Source organism: Sinohyriopsis cumingii, chromosome 16, assembly GCF_028554795.1.
Source record: "Sinohyriopsis cumingii isolate HCF-2022 chromosome 16, ASM2855479v2, whole genome shotgun sequence".
In the NCBI taxonomy this organism is placed as follows: domain Eukaryota; kingdom Metazoa; phylum Mollusca; class Bivalvia; order Unionida; family Unionidae; genus Sinohyriopsis; species Sinohyriopsis cumingii.
Window position 1 is genome coordinate 55348654 of NC_142976.1, and position 22549 is coordinate 55371202.

At 36.2% G+C, this 22549-nt stretch overlaps 1 protein-coding gene across 2 annotated transcripts in view; it reads left to right on the forward strand.

Moving 5' to 3' along the window:
- Positions 1–22549, forward strand: part of LOC149780450 (FAD-dependent oxidoreductase domain-containing protein 1-like) — a 56357-nt gene that overhangs the window by 23872 nt on the left and 9936 nt on the right. For both annotated transcript variants that reach the window (XM_089937391.1, XM_089937390.1), the window contains exons 5-9: positions 977–1076; positions 6796–6890; positions 12232–12395; positions 15858–16006; positions 21861–21999. In XM_089937391.1, the coding sequence (XP_089793517.1) occupies positions 977–1076; positions 6796–6890; positions 12232–12395; positions 15858–16006; positions 21861–21999 (647 nt within the window). The remainder of the gene's footprint in view (positions 1–976; positions 1077–6795; positions 6891–12231; positions 12396–15857; positions 16007–21860; positions 22000–22549) is intronic.

Consider the following 22549-nt stretch of genomic DNA (forward strand, 5'->3'; position numbering starts at 1 on the left):
GATGGCTGCCACATTGACTATCTTGATGACTGCCACATTGACTATCTTGATGACTGCCACATTGACTATCTTGATGGCTGCCACATGGACTATCTTGAAAACCTTACTATTATTACTGTCTTCCTGAATGGATGGTCATATCAACACGGGATTTTAATAAAAGACTTCTTATAATGTCTAGTTAGTTGAGAAAGAAAATGGTGACAGTCTGACATTGATTATTGCCAGCATAGTTACCATCTTGAAAATATTGATAGTGCTACTTTTTCTGAACAAAAAGTATTAATGCCACAGAATTTATAATTTCTAGTTGGTCCTAAAGAAAAGAATTTTGCTTGTAAATTCAATATGGCCACCATAGTGGCCATCTTGAAAAATATTTTTCATGCTACTCCCCCTGAAAGGATGGTCATATGAAATGATTTTTTTTTTACTTGTGATGTCTGCTTGGACATAAATGAAAATGGTGCCAGTCTGATTTCCAATATGACCACCATAATGTCAATCTGAACATTCGTGTTGTAGCTGCATTTTCTTGATGTCTGGTCATATTGTGCTTTCAATAAAAGACTTCTTATAATGACTAGTTGGTCCTAAATGGAAATGGTGTATATCTGATATCCAATATAGCCACCATGGCAGCCATCTTGAAAATCATGTTATTGTTACTTTCTCAAAACAGAAGGTCATATAAACAAAGGATTTCTCTGAGAAGTATTTTTTATCCTAAATGATGTCTTGTTGGTCCTAAAATAAAATGTTGCCAATCTGACATTACCAAATGTAAATTTGAAAATCTTAGTATTGCTGAAGATTATTAGAGAAAGTTTCAACACTCAGCAGTTAAAGGGAATAAAGAGACTTATCTTGAGTTCCTGGAAGTTCTTTTTAGCTAGTGGAGCATCAGTCCCTTTGAGAGACTCCTGTTTTATAGTGTTTTTGCAAGAATCACCAGAGTTGGCATTCTTCTTTTCAGATTCTGATCCTCCTGATGTGCAATTTAACCATCAGGGTTACCTCTTCCTGGTTCCTGAAGAGAGGGCAGAATATCTGTCTAAATCTGTCGAGATGCAGAAGTAAGCCATTTAATTTACCATATGTTCTTTATAATAGTTGTCCATTTTTTATTATGTGTGAACAGCATTGACCCAGACCTATTGCCTCATTATGTGCAGGCAGATCGGAGTCTGTGTTGTATGTTCTACATGCAATTTATTCAACGTCAGATTCCTGAGCTACTGGCAGATTGTGAATTGTAGTTGACACTTTTCATTCTATTTACAATTTTCAGTAACAATCTCTGTCTTGAGATGTTGGCACATTATGGGATGTTATATATGTGTCTTTGTTGTTTGCAGTTCATTGAGTTTTATACAAGGGTTAGAACAGAAGCTGGAAAAGTCCTAAAGTTTTCTAATCAGCTTAAATGTTGATTTCCATGATGTTGCATGAAAATCCAGCAAAATTTGGCCTCATTATTTTGTACATAGCTAATTGTAGTTAAGTAACACAAGAATAATCTTTCCATGCAAAGTTTTTAGTATGGACTTGTCAGCCTAACAGTAGTGCCCTGTCATCCTGTTCTGTGGACCTAACAATATGGTTCTGTGGACCTCACCTAACAATATGGTTCTGTGGACCTCACTGGCTCTGTGGACCTAACAATATGACCCTGTCTGCCTAACACATATTTTAAACAGTTCTTTAAATTATCAGTAATGTATGAAATGATACCTGTGATTATTATACGTAGAGTTTTGCTAGAAACAATTTGTTTTTTCCAAGACATGAAGGAGCACAGCAGTAAATAATAATAAAAATAATAATAATAATGTTAGGATTTTGTACGCATTGTTCCTGATCAAAATTTACACAGTGATGGCAGATCTTCAGTATCATTACAGGACACAATATTGGAAAATTAAGTGAATAAAATGCAAATGTGTAATCATGTACATATAGATATTCATATCATCCTGCATGTCTGGCTTTGAATAGCAGGGATTTCTTTCAGTCAGTTTACGTAAACAGATACTATTTTGATATTGAAAGTAAAGTCATAACACTAACAAATATAATTTATGGTACATAGTGCCAAATCAGACTTTAGACCATATTAACACAATGCATTTTGTGCAATGAATCTAGTTATTTTTTCAAAACTGCGTTTTTAGAACCTAATGATGAATTCATGTCCGTTTTTCTGTTGCAGTTTCCACAATATCCCTTTTTAATGATATGAAGGTAGAACCATTAACATTGAACAAATTAATAATAAAATCTCATTCAATTCTTACTGGAGTGAAACAAAATCGCATAAGTTTGATGGAATAGCCTGTGGGTAGCATGAGGTATGCATGAGTTCTCATTAGTATAATGTACGATTACTTCTGATATCCAATGAGTATTTAAAACTTGAGAAAGCATAGTTCTGGCAGTTGTTGTATGAATATTCAGGAACAAAATTTATTGCTAAAGATACATTATTAAGATTATGTATCAAATGGAACTGAACTATTTTGTATTAATTTTCACATTAGTGGTTTGTTTCTTTTTTTCACATGTGGTCGCAAAATTTCATCCTAATTCCATGTAAGTTTACACATACACTTTTTAAAGATGAATGCTGATGTGCAACTAACAACCTAGCACAACAGAAACAATCAACACAGGTGTTTTATGCCTTTTTAATTTCATGTGAGCTGATAACCTAAAAGCACAATAGCAGCTCTTCTGCAAGTTTGTTTTTGTTGCCATTATGTTGACAATAAACAGTATATTTGGGGATAAGTGAATTATACTGCATAACCACAAGCTTTTCCATTGTTTGGTTCTTCTAAAAGAAAAATCAGTGATACACAGAAAGACATGTAAATAATCAGTATACCTAGTGTCAGATTTGTGCATTTATCTGTTTAGTGTCAGTGTTAAGTACAATGTTCCATGTCAGCTGGCTTTGATTGGCAGAAACACACCTTTCCTATGCTGAAATTGGCATCTTTTGATGCTGACCCTTGCCAATATTTGATTAGCGTTGACTGTGTCCACTGCCTTGATTTCTGTAGAATGTCTGCTGATGTCGGGTCTTTATTAGGGAGTATACATACAGTACACTTGATTTCTGTAGAACGTCTGCTGATGTCAGGTCTTTATTAGGGAGTGTACATACAGTACACTTGATTTCTGTAGAACGTCTGCTGATGTCAGGTCTTTATTAGGGAGTGAACTGCTCCAGTGGCCTAGTGGTTAGAGCGTCCGCCTCGGATGCGGGAGGTCGTGGGTTCGATCCCCGGCCGAGTCATACTAAAGACTTACAAAAATGGTACTAACAGCTGCCTCGCTTGGCGCTCAGCATTAAGAGGTTAGTGTTAGGACTGGTCGGCCCGGTGTCAGGATAATGTGACTGGGTGGGGCATCATGCTACATGTCTGCAGCATGATGCCCCAGTGCTAGACATCACTATAAACTGCCACATTGCAGACATCATAGCGATATGACTGAAAAATTGTTAAAGCTATGTTAAAAATCCCAATCACATCACATCACATTATTAGGGAGTGTACATAAGTACACTTAATTTCTGTAGAATGCCTGCTGATGTCAGGTCTTTATTAGGGAGTGTACATACAGTACACTTGATTTCTGTAGAACGTCTGCTGATGTCAGGTCTTTATTAGGGAGTGTACATACAGTACACTTGCAGCCATATTGGAACTAATTCAGAATTGTGTATATTCAGCATCATGACTGACATTACTGCTAAAGGATTATGCAGGTTGTTCTAATTTCGGTGTGAATTCGGTGTTTTCTGTTTGAAGTTTCAGAAACTTGTCCATTGCAGATCCCAATTACTGTTCTTATACAGCAATGATTCATATGCATTGCAGTAAGGGGTTATTTTCATCCCCATAATTTGGAAGATACTAAACTTATTACACTTCACTTTTGATCGCCATTTTGTATATACCCCCTCTTCATAAACAATTCATACAGTTTTCTCACTGTATGATGGTTTGGTTCATAATGCAGCTCACACTTTGATTAAATGTACATAAATGTAAATGAGATAGGGGAAAGTGACAAGTTAGGTATTTAGGTACTGTGCCTATCCAAGTATACATGGGTAGGGGATCAGGACATGTTGGATATTTAGGTACTGTGTATCTAAGTGTATTCAGGGTAGAGGATCAGGACATGTGGATATTTAGGTACTGTGTATCTAAGTGTATTCGGGGTAGGGGATCAGTACATGTTGGATATTTAGGTACTGTGTATCTAAGTGTATTTGGGGTAGAGGATCAGGACATGTTGGATATTTAGGTACTGTGTATCTAAGTGTATTTGGGGTAGAGGATCAGGACATGTTGGATATTTAGGTACTGTGTATCTAAGTGTATTTGGGGTAGAGGATCAGGACATGTTGGATATTTAGGTACTGTGTATCTAAGTGTATTTGGGGTAGAGGATCAGGACATGTTGGATATTTAGGTACTTTGTATCTAAGTGTATTTGGGGTAAGGGATCAGGACATGTTGTATATTTAGGTACTGTGTATCTAAGTGTATTTGGAGGTAGGGGATCAGGACATGTTGGATATTTAGGTTCTCTGTATCTAAGTGTATTTGGGGTAAGGGATCAGGACGTTGGATATTTAGGTACTGTGTATCTGAGTGTATTTGGAGGTAGGGGATCGGGACATGTTGGATATTTAGGTACTGTGTATCTGAGTGTACATGGTATAAAGGAGAGGTACTTGTTAGGTATTTTAGGAATGATATGACTATTCAGGTGAAGGTAAAAACAGCATGGATATTATTTTGCTGACACTTACTGAAAATTTTAAGCCTAGCTGAAGATAGTGTTTGTGCTTCAGAATTGGCCAGTATGTACTTTATCTGCAGTTACTGTGCTCTGGCAGAAGTTTAGGGGAAAAACCAGCAATTCCCAGAGTCTTGACTACCAGTAATTTATCATAAAACTCACTGACTCACATTACTTGCATCAGATAGGGCTGGTTGTTGTTGTTGTTGTAGGGTTTAACGCCATTTTTCAGCACACGATAGGCTATACATGGCGGCCAGTATTAATGGTGGAGGAAGAACCCAGAACCACCGATCCACGAGAAGCTATTGGCAAGCTTTCTCACATGCCCGCATTGGCTGAATCTTTGACTCGAACCGCCGCAGACAGAGGTGAGATGGCAGTGATCCGTAACGAAGAGCGCTTTAGACCACTCGGCCAGTCGGGGCCCCCAGATAGGGCTGGTATTTTTAATCAGCGTATTTTGGGTCAAAAGGTTGCATTTTGTTTTACACCTGATGGCAGAAAGACATCTGTACTCACTGGTCACATGATGGAACTGACAGCATCAATCAAGTGATATCTCTTTCATATTCAGCACCTATCTGTGAACTGTTACAAAATATCTAGCGATTAATGTCCTGTGAATAAAGTTAGTAAAATGTTGCAGATCAGTTCATCATTCTGTAGGTGAAACATTGCTGATCTTTTGATGACATGCTATATGACAGTTTAATCAAGAAGGAAACACCCATCCACACAATCTCCACATTCTCTCCATTTTTGAAAGATGGTTGGTTTGATTGGTTACAACAACTTTATAAATGGCAGCTCCCACTTTCTGCTAATAACTCCAGGTCAGTAGCAAAAACAAGAACAACTAAAAAAAGATCAGTATATACTTCTTGTTTATGAACTGCTATTATTGCAATGTACTTCAGAGATATTTACAAATAAATAGATCCAGGTATTTAAACTATGCACCAGAACAAAAATTGGCTTGTTTAAGAAGCGCTGTGGCAGTGAATATTAAAGTCAAACATCTAAATTTGAGGAATCCACCATGGTCTTAAAAAAAATCATTACATTTTTGCAGTCCATACCATGGAGCAATGTCAGGATGAAAAATTATTATACATACAAATAAGCTCTGTGTATCCATACAGAGTTTTAAATTTAGAATTCTACAATCCCAAGATACATACCAGCTTTATAGAAGCATGAAAAGTTTAGGTTTTTTCTGGAAGGGTCATATTTTCCCATCAGATGCAGAGTTAGTTTTAAAGACTGAATCTATTTTCCATGTGACATGATAAAGACCTACATGTCACTCAGAATTGAGTAAATTTTAGAGCTCCATCAAGGACTCCGGATTTTCAATGAACAAATCATTTAAGAATTGATGAGTGAAGCTTACAGTTAAATACCCTGGTGATATTATATTTCTTTGACTGATAGTGAACTCTATTTTTAGTTAAATATTATTATGTTTTTTAGACTGACTACTAAAAATAAGAAATGTTTAAATTACTTCTTCTCTAAAACCACTGAACAAATTTTTATCAAATTTGTCAGAGGGTATCCTGGCATAAAAACCTTTAAGATTTATACAAATGATATTGATCCATAGTAAAATTTTGCAAATGTGCTTAAAATTGAAAAACTGAAAAAACTTTAAAATATGGTTAAAAGAAGTTGACCAATTATGACAAAAAGCATATTGGCATAACATTTTTTAAGTTTAGATAAAATATGACGATCTGCTGTCCAGTATATCTGCCATTAATTAAAAATATTTTATGAACACCTTTAATTGTCAGCAAGCACCATACTAGCCCAGATTTCTTGGCCAACTGCCAGGTATTCGGCTTTGAGGTAGATATCAACCATGTGAGAAAATGAACGCCCACTTATACCTCTTGTTAGGCTAATAGTGCAACTACTAGAATGTAATTTTAAGGAAATCTATAGGAGAATATGTCTTTCCTATTTCAGTAACCTTGGTGCAAAGATCAGGTTAATGAACCGGGATATGTTGGCCCAGAAGTTCCAATGGTTAAATCTGGATGGAATAGCATTAGGATCATACGGTTTGTTTGGTTGCTTTTTATTTTTGCCCATTAGAGTTATCCACAATCTGCAGTCATCGACACATATTGTAATGCTTAAGTTGCACTCAGAATTCTAATATTCCTTAACATTAAGATGACCTCCTCCAGTGGACTAGAAAAGTAAGGTAAAGACTTTTCCCTTTACATTTTAAACTAAAAGAACACTCCATAAAACCAAAGCTCACTTGGAAATGTAATTTAGATACTAAATGCCCTAAAAAGTTGCTATTTATGGTCCAAAAATAGCCTTTGGTAGTTGTACTGAAAAGACATGCAAACTCTGACAGTAAATTATTAACTTAAGACTTGTTGAAAAGACTATTAACAAATATTATGTTCATATACTTAATTAATATTTAGTTATTGCTTATTATTTAATCTTGATTGGTATGAATGATCAATAGAACTTTCTTTTTCAAATTAAAAACCCAGGCTTTAATAACGAACCTCACTTTTTCAAATTAAATACCCAGGCTTTAATAACCGACCTCACTTTTTCAAATTAAATACCCAGGCTTTAATAACCGACCTCACTTTTTCAAATTAAATACCCAGGCTTTAATAACCGACCTCACTTTTTCAAATGAAATACCCAGGCTTTAATAACCAATCTCACTTTTGATACTTATACCAAGGTTAGGATTAGATTTAGTGAAAACACTGTCATTTTTGTGAATGAGATATTTATTTGTAATGAATGAATCTGACACCATGTTTGTGTGCATAAAGGTCAACAATGGATTTAGCAAAGTTCACTAATGGTTATAAGAAAATTATGTTGTTCCTACATGGAACTTCAATTAATAATCAAATAAGAATCAATTTGTGGAACTTATAAACATATATGATTGACATGTGGGCCTATGTATAGAACATAAAAGCAAATATAATTGATCACTCACCAGGGATAACCATTGTGTAGAATTTGAACAGTGCAAGTACGGTGCATGCATAATTGATTTTCATCCATATGGCGATATTTAAATATACTTTCCCCCATATAATGATGTTGAATTAGATTGATTTGAAAGTGGAACACACGACATTTATGTATCTCATGGTGCCTAGTCAACACTCACAAGATATTTCCGGTTTCATAACTCTAGTTAAATGATCAAGGAGCAGCTATGTATGACCTGCTCTTACCAGTTGGCCAGAGGATCCCTTGAGAAACCTTTTTACCCACAGACCTTCTGGTCCTGAACCATTGACCCCATACTGTGAGCCAACGTTAACATTGATCCAGGTTACATGAAACAACACAGGCTTCTGCAGCTCCCCATGAACAGCTAAAAATGCAATAAATGACCAAGTCATGTAGTAAATGAGACATGGTTAATTATGATTACATTAATTTACATTGTGCATTTGCATATGCGAGTTGGCTTCATTACACATTGAATTATTTAATCAGAACTGCTGTAGAAGATAACTGTTATAATAACCATGTTCTTATATGAATCTGTGTCCTAAAAGAATAATCCCATTGGATTATAAGATTTCAAATATTTTTGAATGCATGCAACATATAATTGAATACAAAATGGCTAATTTCAAACAGACTATATCTGACTGACAGTATGGCATTTTGTGACAAGGGTCTGACTGTAATATTTAGAATTAATTCTGAAACATCCAATTTATAAAACAATTTTATAACATGGAACGAAAAGCAAGAAAGAATGCAGTTTTATGTTTCACATACCTCTACAGCTGAAGATCGCTTCTGTAATATGGGCCGTTTCCTGTCAAATATAATCAGTTTTGTGATAATACAGACAGAATTTACTCTACACATAACCTGGTTCTACGTAAATCCATGGCTGTGTAATTGTGTTTCTCACTGCAGGCAAATTGTGCGTGCTGCATGTGAACCAAACCCTATAGTTTAAAATAGTTAGTGCTAAAAAAATGGCATGCTCAGGTAACACTGTATACACCAATGAAACCCATGTTAATTTTAGTTCATACATAATGCATAAACATTTTGTTACATCTGTGACAATGTGTTGCTGGATCAGACCCATAGTCTTATCATTTTCTTTAATCATAGAAAAAGCCTGGCATTGCTTGTGAGTGCATTCAGACATGACAAGTTAGGGTTCAAGCTGAACCCTAATATCTTGATGAATTTATCTCTAGCTAGATAGGCAATGTAGGCAACAACAGCCAAAAATGGTTTTACAAAGTTCAGAGTAGTTACTTTAAACTGATTTTTATGTGTGCTCATTATGTTATTGAAAATTTATAAAAATATTTTTCATACTTCACCACAGTTATTGTAAAACATAAAATGGCTTCATTGAAAATTGGTAACAGTCAAAGATCTGGGATATGTTTGATAGCAGGAGTCCTGTTATGTTAAGTTAAAATGATGGAAAATTGGATGAAATGATTGATTTTTTTATGTCCATGAAACCATAATTTATTTAGATTGGAAGAAAAAAAACAGTGGGATTGGGATGACCAAATGTGTTGCAGTATATTATATTTTTGACATTTTGTAAACAACGTGACAATTTGATCACAAAGCAAATCTGATTCATCAGTACATGACAGCAGGTTTATCACTATTGTCAAGTTAGAAAGGGGAAATAAATTTATAGAGACACAAATGGTAAAGAGTCAGATTTCTTCAGCAAAAATAATTTCCATATCTGAAAGGTAATGCTGTTTCCATATATTTGTTCTAGCTCACAAAGTGCTTAATTTGTTCTAGCTCACAAAGTGCTTAATTTGTTTTAGCTCACAAAGTGCTTAATTTTCTAGTAGCATGTATAATTTTGGTTGGCACATACAATCAAGTATCACATGATTTAGAAATCCTGTATTTTCACATGTGACTATATACTTATGAAGAAAATATGGAAAGTATTTCTTAAATAATTTTCTTTATTTGACTCTTGACTATATAATAAAAGTTGTTATTACTTACTATATATACTGGTTTGAACCCCAGTTGAGTCATACCAGTGACTTATAAAAATGGTACTAATAGCTGTTGTCAGGATAACGTGACTGGGCGGGGCATGATACTCTAAGTCTGTGGCATGATGCTTCAGTGCTGGACATCACTATAAGCTGCCACACTGCAGACATCGTAGTGATATGACTGAAATGTTTTTAAAGCTACGTTAAAAATCCAAATCACAACACAACAACTCATCCAGATCCAGCTGCAAAGAGTACAGACCCAAATCGACCATCAATGTATATGCAGATCACGGACCCTAATTGACCATCAATGTATGTGCAGATCACGGACCCTAATTGACCATCAATGTATGTGCAGATCACGGACCCAAATTGACCATCAATGTATGTGCAGATCATGGACCCTAATTGACCATCAGTGTATGTGCAGAGTACGGACCCTAATTGACCATCAGTGTATGTGCAGAGTACGGACCCTAATCGACCATCAATGTATGTGCAGATCACGGACCCAAATTGACCATCAATGTATGTGCAGATCATGGACCCTAATTGACCATCAGTGTATGTGCAGAGTACGGACCCTAATTGACCATCAGTGTATGTGCAGAGTACGGACCCTAATTGACCATCAATGTATGTGCAGAGTACGGACCCTAATTGACCATCAGTGTATGTGCAGAGTACGGACCCTAATTGACCATCAGTGTATGTGCAGAGTACGGACCCTAATTAACCATCAATGTATGTGCAGAGTATGGACCCTAATTGACCATCAAAGTATGTGCAGATCACAGCCTATTTTGTTCATTATGCTGATTAGTCATAACAACTGCATAGTCCCAGCTCTATCATTGTATAATGTGCAATCAGATCAGAGTCAGTTCTGTTTATTACACTGATTATCCTAACAATCTGCATAGACCCATCTCTATCATTGTATAATGTGCAATTAGATCAGAGTCAGTTCTGTTTATTACACTGGTTATCCTAACAATCTGCATAGATCCAGCTCTACCATTGTATAATGTGCAATCAGATCAGAGTCAGTTCTGTTTATTACACTGATTATCCTAACAATCTGCATAGAACCAGCTCTATCATTGTATAATGTGCAATCAGATCAGAGTCAGTTCTGTTTATTACACTGATTATCCTAACAATCTGCATAGAACCAGCTCTACCATTGTATAATGTGCAATCAGATCAGAGTCAGTTCTGTTTATTACACTGGTTATCCTAACAATCTGCATAGAACCAGCTCTACCACTGTATAATGTGCAATCAGATCACAGTAAATTCTGTTTATTACACTGATTATCCTAACAATCTACATAGAACTGGCTCTACCATTGTATAATGTGCAATCAGATCAGAGTCAGTTCTGTTTATTACACTGATTATCCTAACAATCTGCATAGAACCAGCTCTACCATTGTATAATGTGCAATCAGATCAGAGTCAGTTCTGTTTATTACACTGATTATCCTAACAATCTGCATAGAACCAGCTCTACCATTGTATAATGTGCAATCAGATCAGTCAGTTCTGTTTATTACACTGGTTATCCTAACAATTGCATAGAACCAGCTCTACCATTGTATAATGTGCAATCAGATCAGAGTCAGTTCTGTTTATTACACTGATTATCCTAACAATCAGCATAGACCCAGATTGCGTAGATACAGGAGACTTTCTTCATGACCACGCACAAAATGGGAAAGAGGTAAATTCTTTATCCCTGTCTGTCTCCCCTTTTATAGTTTGCAAATTTGTCAGTTTTTCTTAAACACTATAAGATTTAGGACCATGCAACTTCATGTTTGATGTTTGGATGTGTTGTAGTGAAAATAACATCCTGTCATAAACTCTGTCATTGTGGCCTACATTTAATGCATGGTTGACGGATTATTTATTTACACTTTGGTTGATTTTTCATGCATTGCTAGTGAGAGTCATACACCTTTGGAGGTGGCTATATCTTTGTGACCACATCTCTCTGCTAAAGTAGGTCATTATGACTTGCACTTCATACGCTTGATAGTTTGCTCAATTCTGTGCAGTGTTGGCTGAATATAAAAGTTGGGATGACAGTGCTTTTATTTTCCTTGAAGTCATGAACTTTAATGAAGGAGGGCTTTGTTGGTTTCTTTTTGATTGTTTTTTGTTTTCATATGCCTCAAAATAATGGAAAATTTGTTGTTATTATTGCAGTTGATATCAGCTACATGTTGCATTTAGTTTTACCAAGGGACATTGAAGAACTACATGTATTATGAGATCAAAAGTCAAGGTTCAGGAGAGGGTAAAGGAGACAGGACAACACAGGCAAGACTTTTAAATTAAAACTGTTGGCATGACTAAATATTTATTTATCTTTTTGCAGGTATGGAAGGTGAGGGTTGGTTTGACCCATGGCTATTAGTCCGGGCCCTAAAGGCCAAGAACATAAGTCTGGGAGTACATTATGTGAAAGGAGAGGTGGTAGACTTTGATCTTAAAGAAGTGGGAAGGCCAGGCAAGAAAGAGTTGCTTCTGGATTCTACTGTGGTGTGTCATTTTTAGTCTGTAACTCTAACAGTGAAGATATATCAATAGTAACATAATTCAAAAAAGTTCCTAATGTTTAGTTAGTTATCATCAGTGTCTTTAGAAGTTCTTGTAGTCTAAATTCCCAGCAGTTGTCCCATCCATAGTTCCATATTTCCTCATGTAATTCCCATATGCACCATTTATCATGATGTAAAGTTATCTATAATAATACATCTCATGAGATACAGGTCTCCTCTAAATCACTGGGCTGTGAGTTTTTTTCTCCTATTTTCATAAATACTTTGTTTCATGGCATAAAACATTCTAACTTCATTTGTGCCCCGTAACAAATGTGGAAAAGGCATACAGTGTTATGCATTTTCATCTGTCACAGCTTGGTTAAGTTCCATGGCCTTGCAGCTTTGTATGTAGAAATATTCAAGCAAGACTTTTGATGTTCTACTTTAAGCTTTGTGTTCAGGTCAGTTTCTCAGGCCTTGATTGTCTGAGAGATTTGATGTTTGATATGTGGGTGCATTTTGGTGAGTACAAGATCACCTTGGCACGACTTGGTTCCTGACCTAGTCTGTCCCAGAGATGTGCAGCATTGTACACAGATGGTGACTATTCATTATCCAAGTGATATATTACCTATATTTTATGCTTCATTGCATTTGATTTATGGCATGTTTTTAAAGTGATGGTAAAAAAAATAAAGACAGTGACAGAGTTAGTCTTTTTCAAAATGTCATTCTTACTGTTTATTCAGTAATCATATAGTTTAAACGTTTAAAATGTCTAATTATCTTTTGATACTAAATTAGACACTACTGAGGAATAAAATAGAAATATATGAAGACATGCACATGTAAACAGTTTCATGAACACAAAACTGCTAATTGTCATGCCTGATGACCAGGGTGTTGGAAACATTTTGAATTGAAAATGATAAAAAAGAAGTTATAATAATAACTCTTCTTACTCATTGGTTATGCTGGCATATTGACAGCTGATTGGGACTGACTGGTCCCTGGATACTATGAGGAAACTAATTACCATATTGTCTTCAGCTGATTACAATACATGAAGGGTGTGGACATCACAATAACATATAGGTTCAGGGTCAGCCTAATTTCTGGTAAAAATCAAACACTGTAGTCAACTCTGGATATTTTGCCATCTGTGATGTGTATGAAAATAACTCGAAAATTCTAACAAAATGCAACTATTTTGGTTTTGTGTTTTTCTTTTTTTTCAAGTTGATTTTTATTTGGGTGTAGGTCAACATGACTGCTGCCTCTGTTTATTAGTACATGTATGTACAGTATGGAGTTGAGCTCAGTCATTGCTATCATGAAAATGTGTATGTACAGTATGGAGTTGAGCTCAGTCATTGCTATCATGAAAATGTGTATGTACAGTATGGAGTTGAGCTCAGTCATTGCTATCATGAAAATGTGTATGTACAGTATGGAGTTGAGCTCAGTCATTGCTATCATGAAAATGTGTATCCTGCTGTTTTAAATTGCTGTGTTCAGGAATTCAGCTTTGGTGGTTTATGAAATTCTGGTTTGAACTTTACTTCATTTGTCTTTACTTACATTGAATACACAAAATCTAACCATTAAAGGGAAATGATTCCAGCTTTGTTATTTCATGAATTTGTTAGTGCTGTCTGTCAACTTGAGCTATATTAACAGTATTTTATCACTTTCTTGACTTTAGTGACATCTTAAAATCTAATATCCATGAATATTAAAATCAATTAGATGAATATTAACAGGACTATGGAAATCATAATTCTCAAATAAAAACAAGAGTTGCTAACAATGCCACCTTCCTTTCTGCAACTGTTACAAAAATTTAATTTCGTCTGGCAGTCTTGTGCAGCAGAAAATATTATTGACCCTGTCGATCATGAGTTATCAAAGAAAAGGTGCTAAAACAAAATCTGATAGCCTGATGCCCGGGGCCCCTCTATATCAGGCCTGGCCTGGCCTGTATTCTAAGTGAGGTGCCCATTGGGCTTGTTGAAAAAAAATTTATAATTTGCCTTAGAAAACTTTTAATTTGCTGATAAAATGTGTAAATCTAATTTCAAGCTGTTGACATACCTGCCATAAAACGTGCAATCTAAATCAGATCATGACTGTCATATGTGAAAATTGAGATCTGATTTTAATCAAATTGAAGTGTGATGTATCATGCTAAAATAATGATTTTATACTCCCAAACCCCTGACATAGTCATATTTTGAGTAAACACAATTTTCAGTAATCTTCAAAATTATGTCCCCCCCAACACCAAAAAAACCCCCCCACCACTTTCAGAATATGTAGCATGTATAATCAGTAAACAGTCATGATTGGAGCCGATGTCAGACTATCCCTTGGACAGTTTAAATAATGGCAATTAAAGGTAAAATGTCAGTATAAACCACCATTTCACATATTACTTAATTGGCTGACAATAGCTAGTGAGATGTATTTGAAGGCTGCAGTGGGTGAGCCCATTGTGCTAATTTGCATAGATAGGATCAGGAAGTAGAACAATCCATTATAGATAAATCATGAGATGCTAGATGTGTGTACAAGAACAAAAGTTATTACATATCATTACCTTGAATGAGAATGTTTAAGCCATATGTATATGTTGGAATGTGTTCAAGAGTAATTCATTTTTTAAGCCGATTTAGGAAGTAATTAGCTATCAGCAAAGCCCAACAAAAGTAAATTCAAGAACTCTCAGCTGACAGAATTTCACTCTGTGAAGTACACCAGCTAAAAACAAAACAAAAAAGGTAGGTGGTGGCTATTAATTTTTTTTCATATAGTACAAACAACACATTGAAATACATCAACTTGGTTCCGACCAGGAATCACACAGAGAATCCAGCAGAGAAGTTTGAACTCCAGGACCATCAAGTCCCTAGTGAGTGTAGTGATGAACACTAATGACACACCTTTAAAGCCCTTTGAACCCTTTATATTTGAATTGTTGGTATTGCAGCATTGTGTGACAATATTAAAAGGGAGGATATTTTTGGCATGTGGATATTGGAGTCTGGGCTTGTGGAATTTTAGTCAGAGCTTATGAGTTTATTTAGGTCACCAGCCCTGGGCCTGTGTCTAAAATAAATTTTCTTTGAGTGCTAATGTGTATTAATTACCTTAGTGTAATAAAAAAAAAATAAGACTTGCTTTCTACAGTCTGTAAACATGCACTGCATTCCAGATTAATAAATGGCTGCTCTCTAGTAGTGACTGCAATCATTCTAGCTTATTTATGTGTTATCTTGTCTAACTGACCCCTTAGATTTTCCCTTTTTTTCCTCTCTTACAGACTAGCCAGATGTCTTGTCCTCTATAATGCCATTCCTATACTAACCAAACCTTTGTATATTGAAGACCTTCCCAAAAGATTTTAGTTACAGTAAGATTCTTTTCATATAAAAATAACTATATTGTCTTTCCTTCTCAGATCAAGAATCCTGAAGGCCAGTTATTCAAATGTAAGATGTCATATGTTGTAAATTGTGCGGGACCCTGGGCAGGGCAGATTGCTCGGATGGCAGGCATAGGGGTCCGAAAAGAGGAAGGCCTAAATACTCCCCTGCCAGTGGAACCTAGGTGGGTGTAGAGAAGGGTGGTTGGGTGTGTGGGGATAAACACATTATACAGTGCATAATACAGCATTTAAAAAATCATCAGTGATATGATGAACTTGATAAGATAACAGAGTCATTGATCAGCCTGTCTCCTTGTGTAACTATTCTCAAAATCTATGATCAAATTCAGATGAGTGTGGCTTCCTCAAACTTTTAAAAGCAGACTTTTTTACCAAACAATTTTCAATCATGTTGTCGACTTGTTAAAATTGATGGAAAAGTGTCTGTAACTAAGATTGTACTGGATGATTGCCACAGAACTTGTCCTGTAACTAAGATTGTACTGGATGATTGCCACAGAAGTTGTCCTATAACTAAGATTGTACTGGATGATTGCCACAGAACTTGTCCTGTTTTGAAATACTGTTCTGTAATATAGCTGTGTAGATTAAAAATTAGAACTTTGATTATTTCCCAGGCAAGCCAGAAACACATCTCTTGCTAATTCATGAGATTTCCAAATTGATTTTAAATTATCTTTTTCATTTGATTATTTCATCAACTAATTTATGTTAGTAGAGGTGAGTTATGTAATTGTTGCATTGACTACAGTGAGACTACTGAAACCTTTGTAGAGGTGAGTTATGTAATTGTTGCATTGACTACTGTGAGACTACTGAAAGCTTTGTAGAGATGAGCTATGTAATTACTGCATTGACTGCTGTGAGACTACTGAAAGCTTTGTAGAGATGAGCTATGTAATTGTTGCATTGACTACTGTGAGACTACTGAAAGTTTTATAGAGGTGAGCTATGTAATTATTGCATTGACTACTGTGAGACTACTGAAAGCTTTGTAGAGATAAGCTATGTAATTGTTGCATTGACTACTGTGAGACTACTGAAAGCTTTGTAGAGGTGAGTTATGTAATTGTTGCATTGACTACTGTGAGACTACTGAAAGGTTTTTAGAGATGAGTTATGTTATTATTGCATTGACTACTGTGAGACTACTGAAAGCTTTGTAGAGGTGAGCTATGTAATTATTGCATTGACTACTGTGAGACTACTGAAAGCTTTGTAGAGGTGAGCTATGTAATTATTGATTCTGGTTTGAAAGTTGTATTTGTAATTCATATTTTATAGTGAGTATTCAATATGTGCTTGCTTACAGACAGAACTAGTTATGAATGTAAACCACCCAACCAGTATTTAACAACCAGGACTCAGATCTAGTAGTATATAATGTGTCAACAAGTCATGTTCTTTGTCATGTGCTTGAGATCATTAGAAGAAAAAACAATATTCAGGTCTCTGGATAAGATTTTATTGCCAACCAGACAGGCAGAATTTCCTACCAGACTTAATGTCAAATCAGATTTGTTGGTTTTATACTAATGGTTCTTTCTTCCATTGGTTTTAATTCAAATCTGTGCACACTGGGGTTGACCTCTCATAAACTGTTTGTGACCCAAACCGATCTTGATTTTATCAGACCAGATCTTAAAGCCTGATTTCCCATCTGAACTGGAATGGTGTCTCAGCATGCACTTTCCCCCCTCCCTTTGACTCAGAAGAGTTTCAGAAAGCTAGGGAATCAGTCTGATCCACAAATAGGAAAAATCGTGTTTCAGAAAGCTAGGGAATCAGTCTAATCCACAAATAGGAAAAATTATGGATCACTCTTCTGCTCATACAGTCATGAATGCAGGTCTTATGTCTGTAACCAGGAGATGCTGAAAGGGTTACTTGGTTGATGTCAACAAAGCCTTGCAAACAAAACAGCTCATGGTGACAGAATTGCTCAGGAATGGAGGCTGACCATTTCAATATCATATGTGGGTAAGTAGGGAGTTTTCATTCCTAGTGGTGTGAATAGAACACTCACACTCAGGAGCCTTGTTACCACAGATAGCAAACTTAAAAATTTGGGCTGTGTTGAGGAGAAGAGGTTAGCTTCCATCACTATCAAGGGCTACCATTCCACATTTCAAGACAGGTTCTGTCATTATGGAATGGAGGATATAGCCAACAATCTTTTCTAACCTTCCTGCCAACTTTGACTTGTCTTAATCAAAGATTTGGTCTCTCATGCAAGATGTAATTTTCCATTCCATGTACTCTGATATGGTTGAATAAATCAGCTTTTCAAATTGACGTTGAACTTCCCCAAATTATTTGTAATAGAAACTCGGCTTCATGGTCATACTCGTTATACCTGATAGGATCAGTGACATACTTGCCTTGTCATTTGATCTGAACTAAGAGCAGTTTCTTTCGAGTTCATGTATGACAACCATGGCTTTCATTGCTGAGAATCAGCTCCCGTTTGTGGGGAATCAGTCCTTTGTCGTGAAATCACTCTCTTCCTTGGAGCCTTTGTCCCGTGAAGGCTCAGAAGTGGGACCCAAGTGAACTGGACTGATCACAAGAGGGAGACCTTGCTTATTCATGCCATGCAGTGAAGGGGTGATTTTTTCTCTGCCTTTTCATCTCAGATGCACACCCAGCCTGATATGTGCTGCTGGTAAAAGTGCCACCACTTCAAAATGAGCCATTTATGATGAAAGGTTTCTGAAATAAATGCAATAGCATTTTGTCTCTGACATACATCTATCAGCATGGATGCCAGCTAGAAGACTGTTACATTTACATGCTATGATAATTGTGACAACTGTAAACCCTGTCAGCCAGTATGTGCTAGAAATGCAATGGTTCATCAATGGTGGCACTTTTACCATCAGCACATATCAGGCTACCATGCAGCAGCTTCATAGTCACACAAGTTACTGTATATACCAAAAACAATGATCCCGATCTGCCATAGCATAACGTGCCTTCAGATCAGGGTGTATGTTTGTGTTACTGATTACTCCTAACAAACTGCACAGACCTATATCTGTTGGTGTATTATGCGATCTGCAATGTGCAGTTGGACTCAAAAGCTAGTAAATGGTAATAAGACATTGATGGGATATAAATCCTTTTAAAATTTGTAGTTGTAAAATATGTTAATGATTTTGAGCTTTGAACATCAACCCTCACCTGCTAATGCATTATGGGACTGCAGGTTTGAGTCTACACTGCAGTTCTGTGTGCTTTGTACACAAGTAAATAGATGGATTAACATCATGGTATCATATATACTTGTAAGTTGAGTCATACTTCAAAATATGTACAGACCAAGGTCTGCCATTGCTTAAGGTGCCAGCAAAGCTGAATCTATGCAGTTGGTTAATACTAACAAACAGAAGAAATAATCTGTTGATGCATTATGCAAATGGCAGAGTAGGGTCTTTGTTGTTTGTTGCCGATTTTGACTTACCAGTGAGTATATGTGGTAATAAAGTCACATATGAAATCTTTTCTCCATCAAGTACATTGCCCATTCACATTAACATTAGAATTATTCTTTGCTACTTTCAAATCCCTCCCTCCCAGAATGACAAAAAAACGTCTTGCTACCTACATGTGGTCAGTGGGAAGCATCTCTTCTTTCCCGCTAGGTTACTACTAGTATTCTGGATATAACCAGTTTCAGCTTTTGCTTTCAATTGTAAACAGTGAATCCATTGAAATATTTACTTAATTTTGACCATCTGTCTTTTCTTTTTTAGTAGTAAAGTAAGTCGGATCATTGTTATAAACTGTGCACATAACTTTTTGTGATTTCATGTGGATTTTGTGGAATTTATTTTTCTTTCTTATATTAAATGTTGTCAGTATGATTTTGGTTGGTATACTCCAATTTCACTGGTGAAATTGCTGTGCACTGTATAGTTTTTGAATTTATTACACTCCTCAAGTTGTCTTGGTACCACAAGTTGGTCTTTATTTTCAACAATTTGTATATTTGTTGTATGCTTTTGTTTGCTTTTCTCTTTCATTAAATGGCAATGTGCAAGAATTTGCAGATGATTTAAGATCGTAGAGGACAGTTACATGACCTGTCCTTCCTATACCAGTTGCTTATTGTCACACATGTAATTTGTCTTCATTGATGATGAAAGAACACTGATGATGTCTTACAGAAAGAGCTTAAAGGCAGTGAAAAAGAAAAATGCTCAAAGTCATTTCAGCGTGGAATTTTAAGACTCCACCCGACTTTGGAACCTTAAATGAGTTTTCAAGATTCCTTTTCCCCCAACAAAGATACCAATAGCAACAATAGCAACTGGAACTGCAGACCAAATCAATGCCATGACTACTGATTCCTATCAAGTATTGGAGTTGATACATATTTTACAAGATTACCAGGGCAGTTCTCAACCTTTTTTGCACCTTGAATATGAGTTTTTAACATGTCAACTTGATGCTTATCTCCCAGACATATAAGTATCATTCTTGCATTGATAAAGGTGTCAACCAAAATGTTTATTTTGGTGATGTAGTTTCTTTGATTCGGCAGATGACCCTTCTGACACAGTGACAGGCAATGTCAGTTAAGATCACCATATTTCAATCTTGATCAAAATCAGTGCTCCCTTTGAAACAGTGGTTAGTGTAAGGGAATACCCTTACAAATTGCACAACTGGAAATAACGATCTGTTCAGATAGTCTGACATGATGGAGAGTGCATGTTACTGGTCTTTGTGATGGTCAGCTGCTAGTGGACACTTCATATCAGCCTCTTGGAAGTGAAGGCCATTCTCAAAGCCTCTCATGCTTGGGTGGAATGTATCGAAAGAAAGATGGCCCTGATAATGTCAGACAATTTGTCATAAAGATTGTTCTTTTTTTTGCCTCCAAGTGTGAGAATACCTTTATTGGTGTTTTTTTATATTAGATAAATTATCAAGTCCAACACAATCATGGTTAGCTCTTGTCTTGGCAGATGCATTATCAAGAAGAGGCCAACTGCATCAAAACCAAGTGATCTCTCCTCTATCAATCTGCCACATTATTATGATGTGGTGGAACAACAAACTGCCAACTACTCATCCATTTGGTCTGATAAAGAAAGAAAGCTTTATTTGAGAGTCCAACAAATGTTAAACAACATTTATTTACTTGTCATCACAGACAGGTATGATCAAATAATTGTATCAAACTCACTGTGACAGAAGATATAGCATTACCAAAGATCAGTGCCATTGAATAATGTAAAGTCCTTGATGTTATTTAATAATAGCATCTGAACTATGTCGTCCTTTGAGATAATTTATGAAACTTGTTGGATAATACAGTAATTCACTTGTATGTATTATTCAAGTCATTGCATAAATTCCATATCAAATGGAGGGAGCTGTGGTAGCTCATTTGGTAAGGCATAGGATTTGTAATACAAAGGTCTCAGGTTTGATACCTGACAAGGCCAGCCTAGGTTTGCTGCCTGTGTGTGTTCTTGGAAAATGCACTTGGCTTCTACTTCCTCCACATGATATAGTCATTAATTACAATTAAAACCAACAAAAACATAAACCATATCAAACAAATATTTTTGTAAGGAATGAATAGTATTGTTGTGTAACATCCTGTATAATCACACTTTGTAATATTTAAAAAAAGAATATAGAAATTTGGCACTGGAAAATACAATGTTATATATTGAGGTTCAAGCAATGCATGATAAATCAGTGTTTATCACAGAGTTCCAGTTACATAAGTACGGCCCCCAACTCTGCATGTTCTGTGTCTATTTGTGACCTGCCCCATTGTAACTTTTAAAACTGATGCCCCATCTTTTTTTCTGGTATTGTGTCTCCTTTGGGTTTGCTTGTTGTCTCTGGTCTCTACATCATGTTGAGAAAAGTCCAGACTCAACTTTCAGTACTGAGTATGTACCATTATGGCAAACTACTTTTGTTTGCCTGATATTAATGAAAAGAAATGTAAAAAAGTGTTATTTTAAGAAACATGCATTTTACATTTTCCAGAAAGAGGTTTGTGTATGTAGTCCACTGTCCTGATGGTCCAGGCTTGGAAACACCACTTACCATTGATACAACAGGTGTATATTTCCGTCGGGAAGGACTGGGAGGTTACTATCTTTGTGGAGCGTCACCCAATTCTGAGGTATTAGATCCCCATCTCCCTACTCCCTAGTGTATCTAGTTTCTGTCTTGGTATTAAATCCCCATCCCCTTACTCCCTAGTGTGTCTAGTTTCTGTTTTGGTATTAGATCCTCATCCCCCTACTCCCTAGTGTATCTAGTTATTGTCTTGGTATTAGATCCCCATCCCCCTACTCCTTAGTGTGTCTAGTTACTGTCTTGGTATTAAATCCCCATCCCCTTACTCCCTAGTATGTCTAGTTTCTGTCTTGGTATTAGATCCCCATCCCCTACTCCCTAGTGTTTCTAGTTTATGTCTTGGTATTAGATCCCCATCCCACTACTCCCTAGTTTATCTAGTTTCTGTCTTGGTATTAAATCCCCATCCCCCTACTCCCTAGTGTATCTAGTTACTGTCTTGGTATTAAATCCCCATCCCCTTACTCCTTGGTGTGTCTAGTTTCTGTCTTGGTATTAAATCCCCATCCCCCTACTCCCTAGTGTATCTAGTTTCTGTCTTTTCCTATTTCACATGCCTATATGCTTGCAGTGGGTCTAAGCATATAATGCTC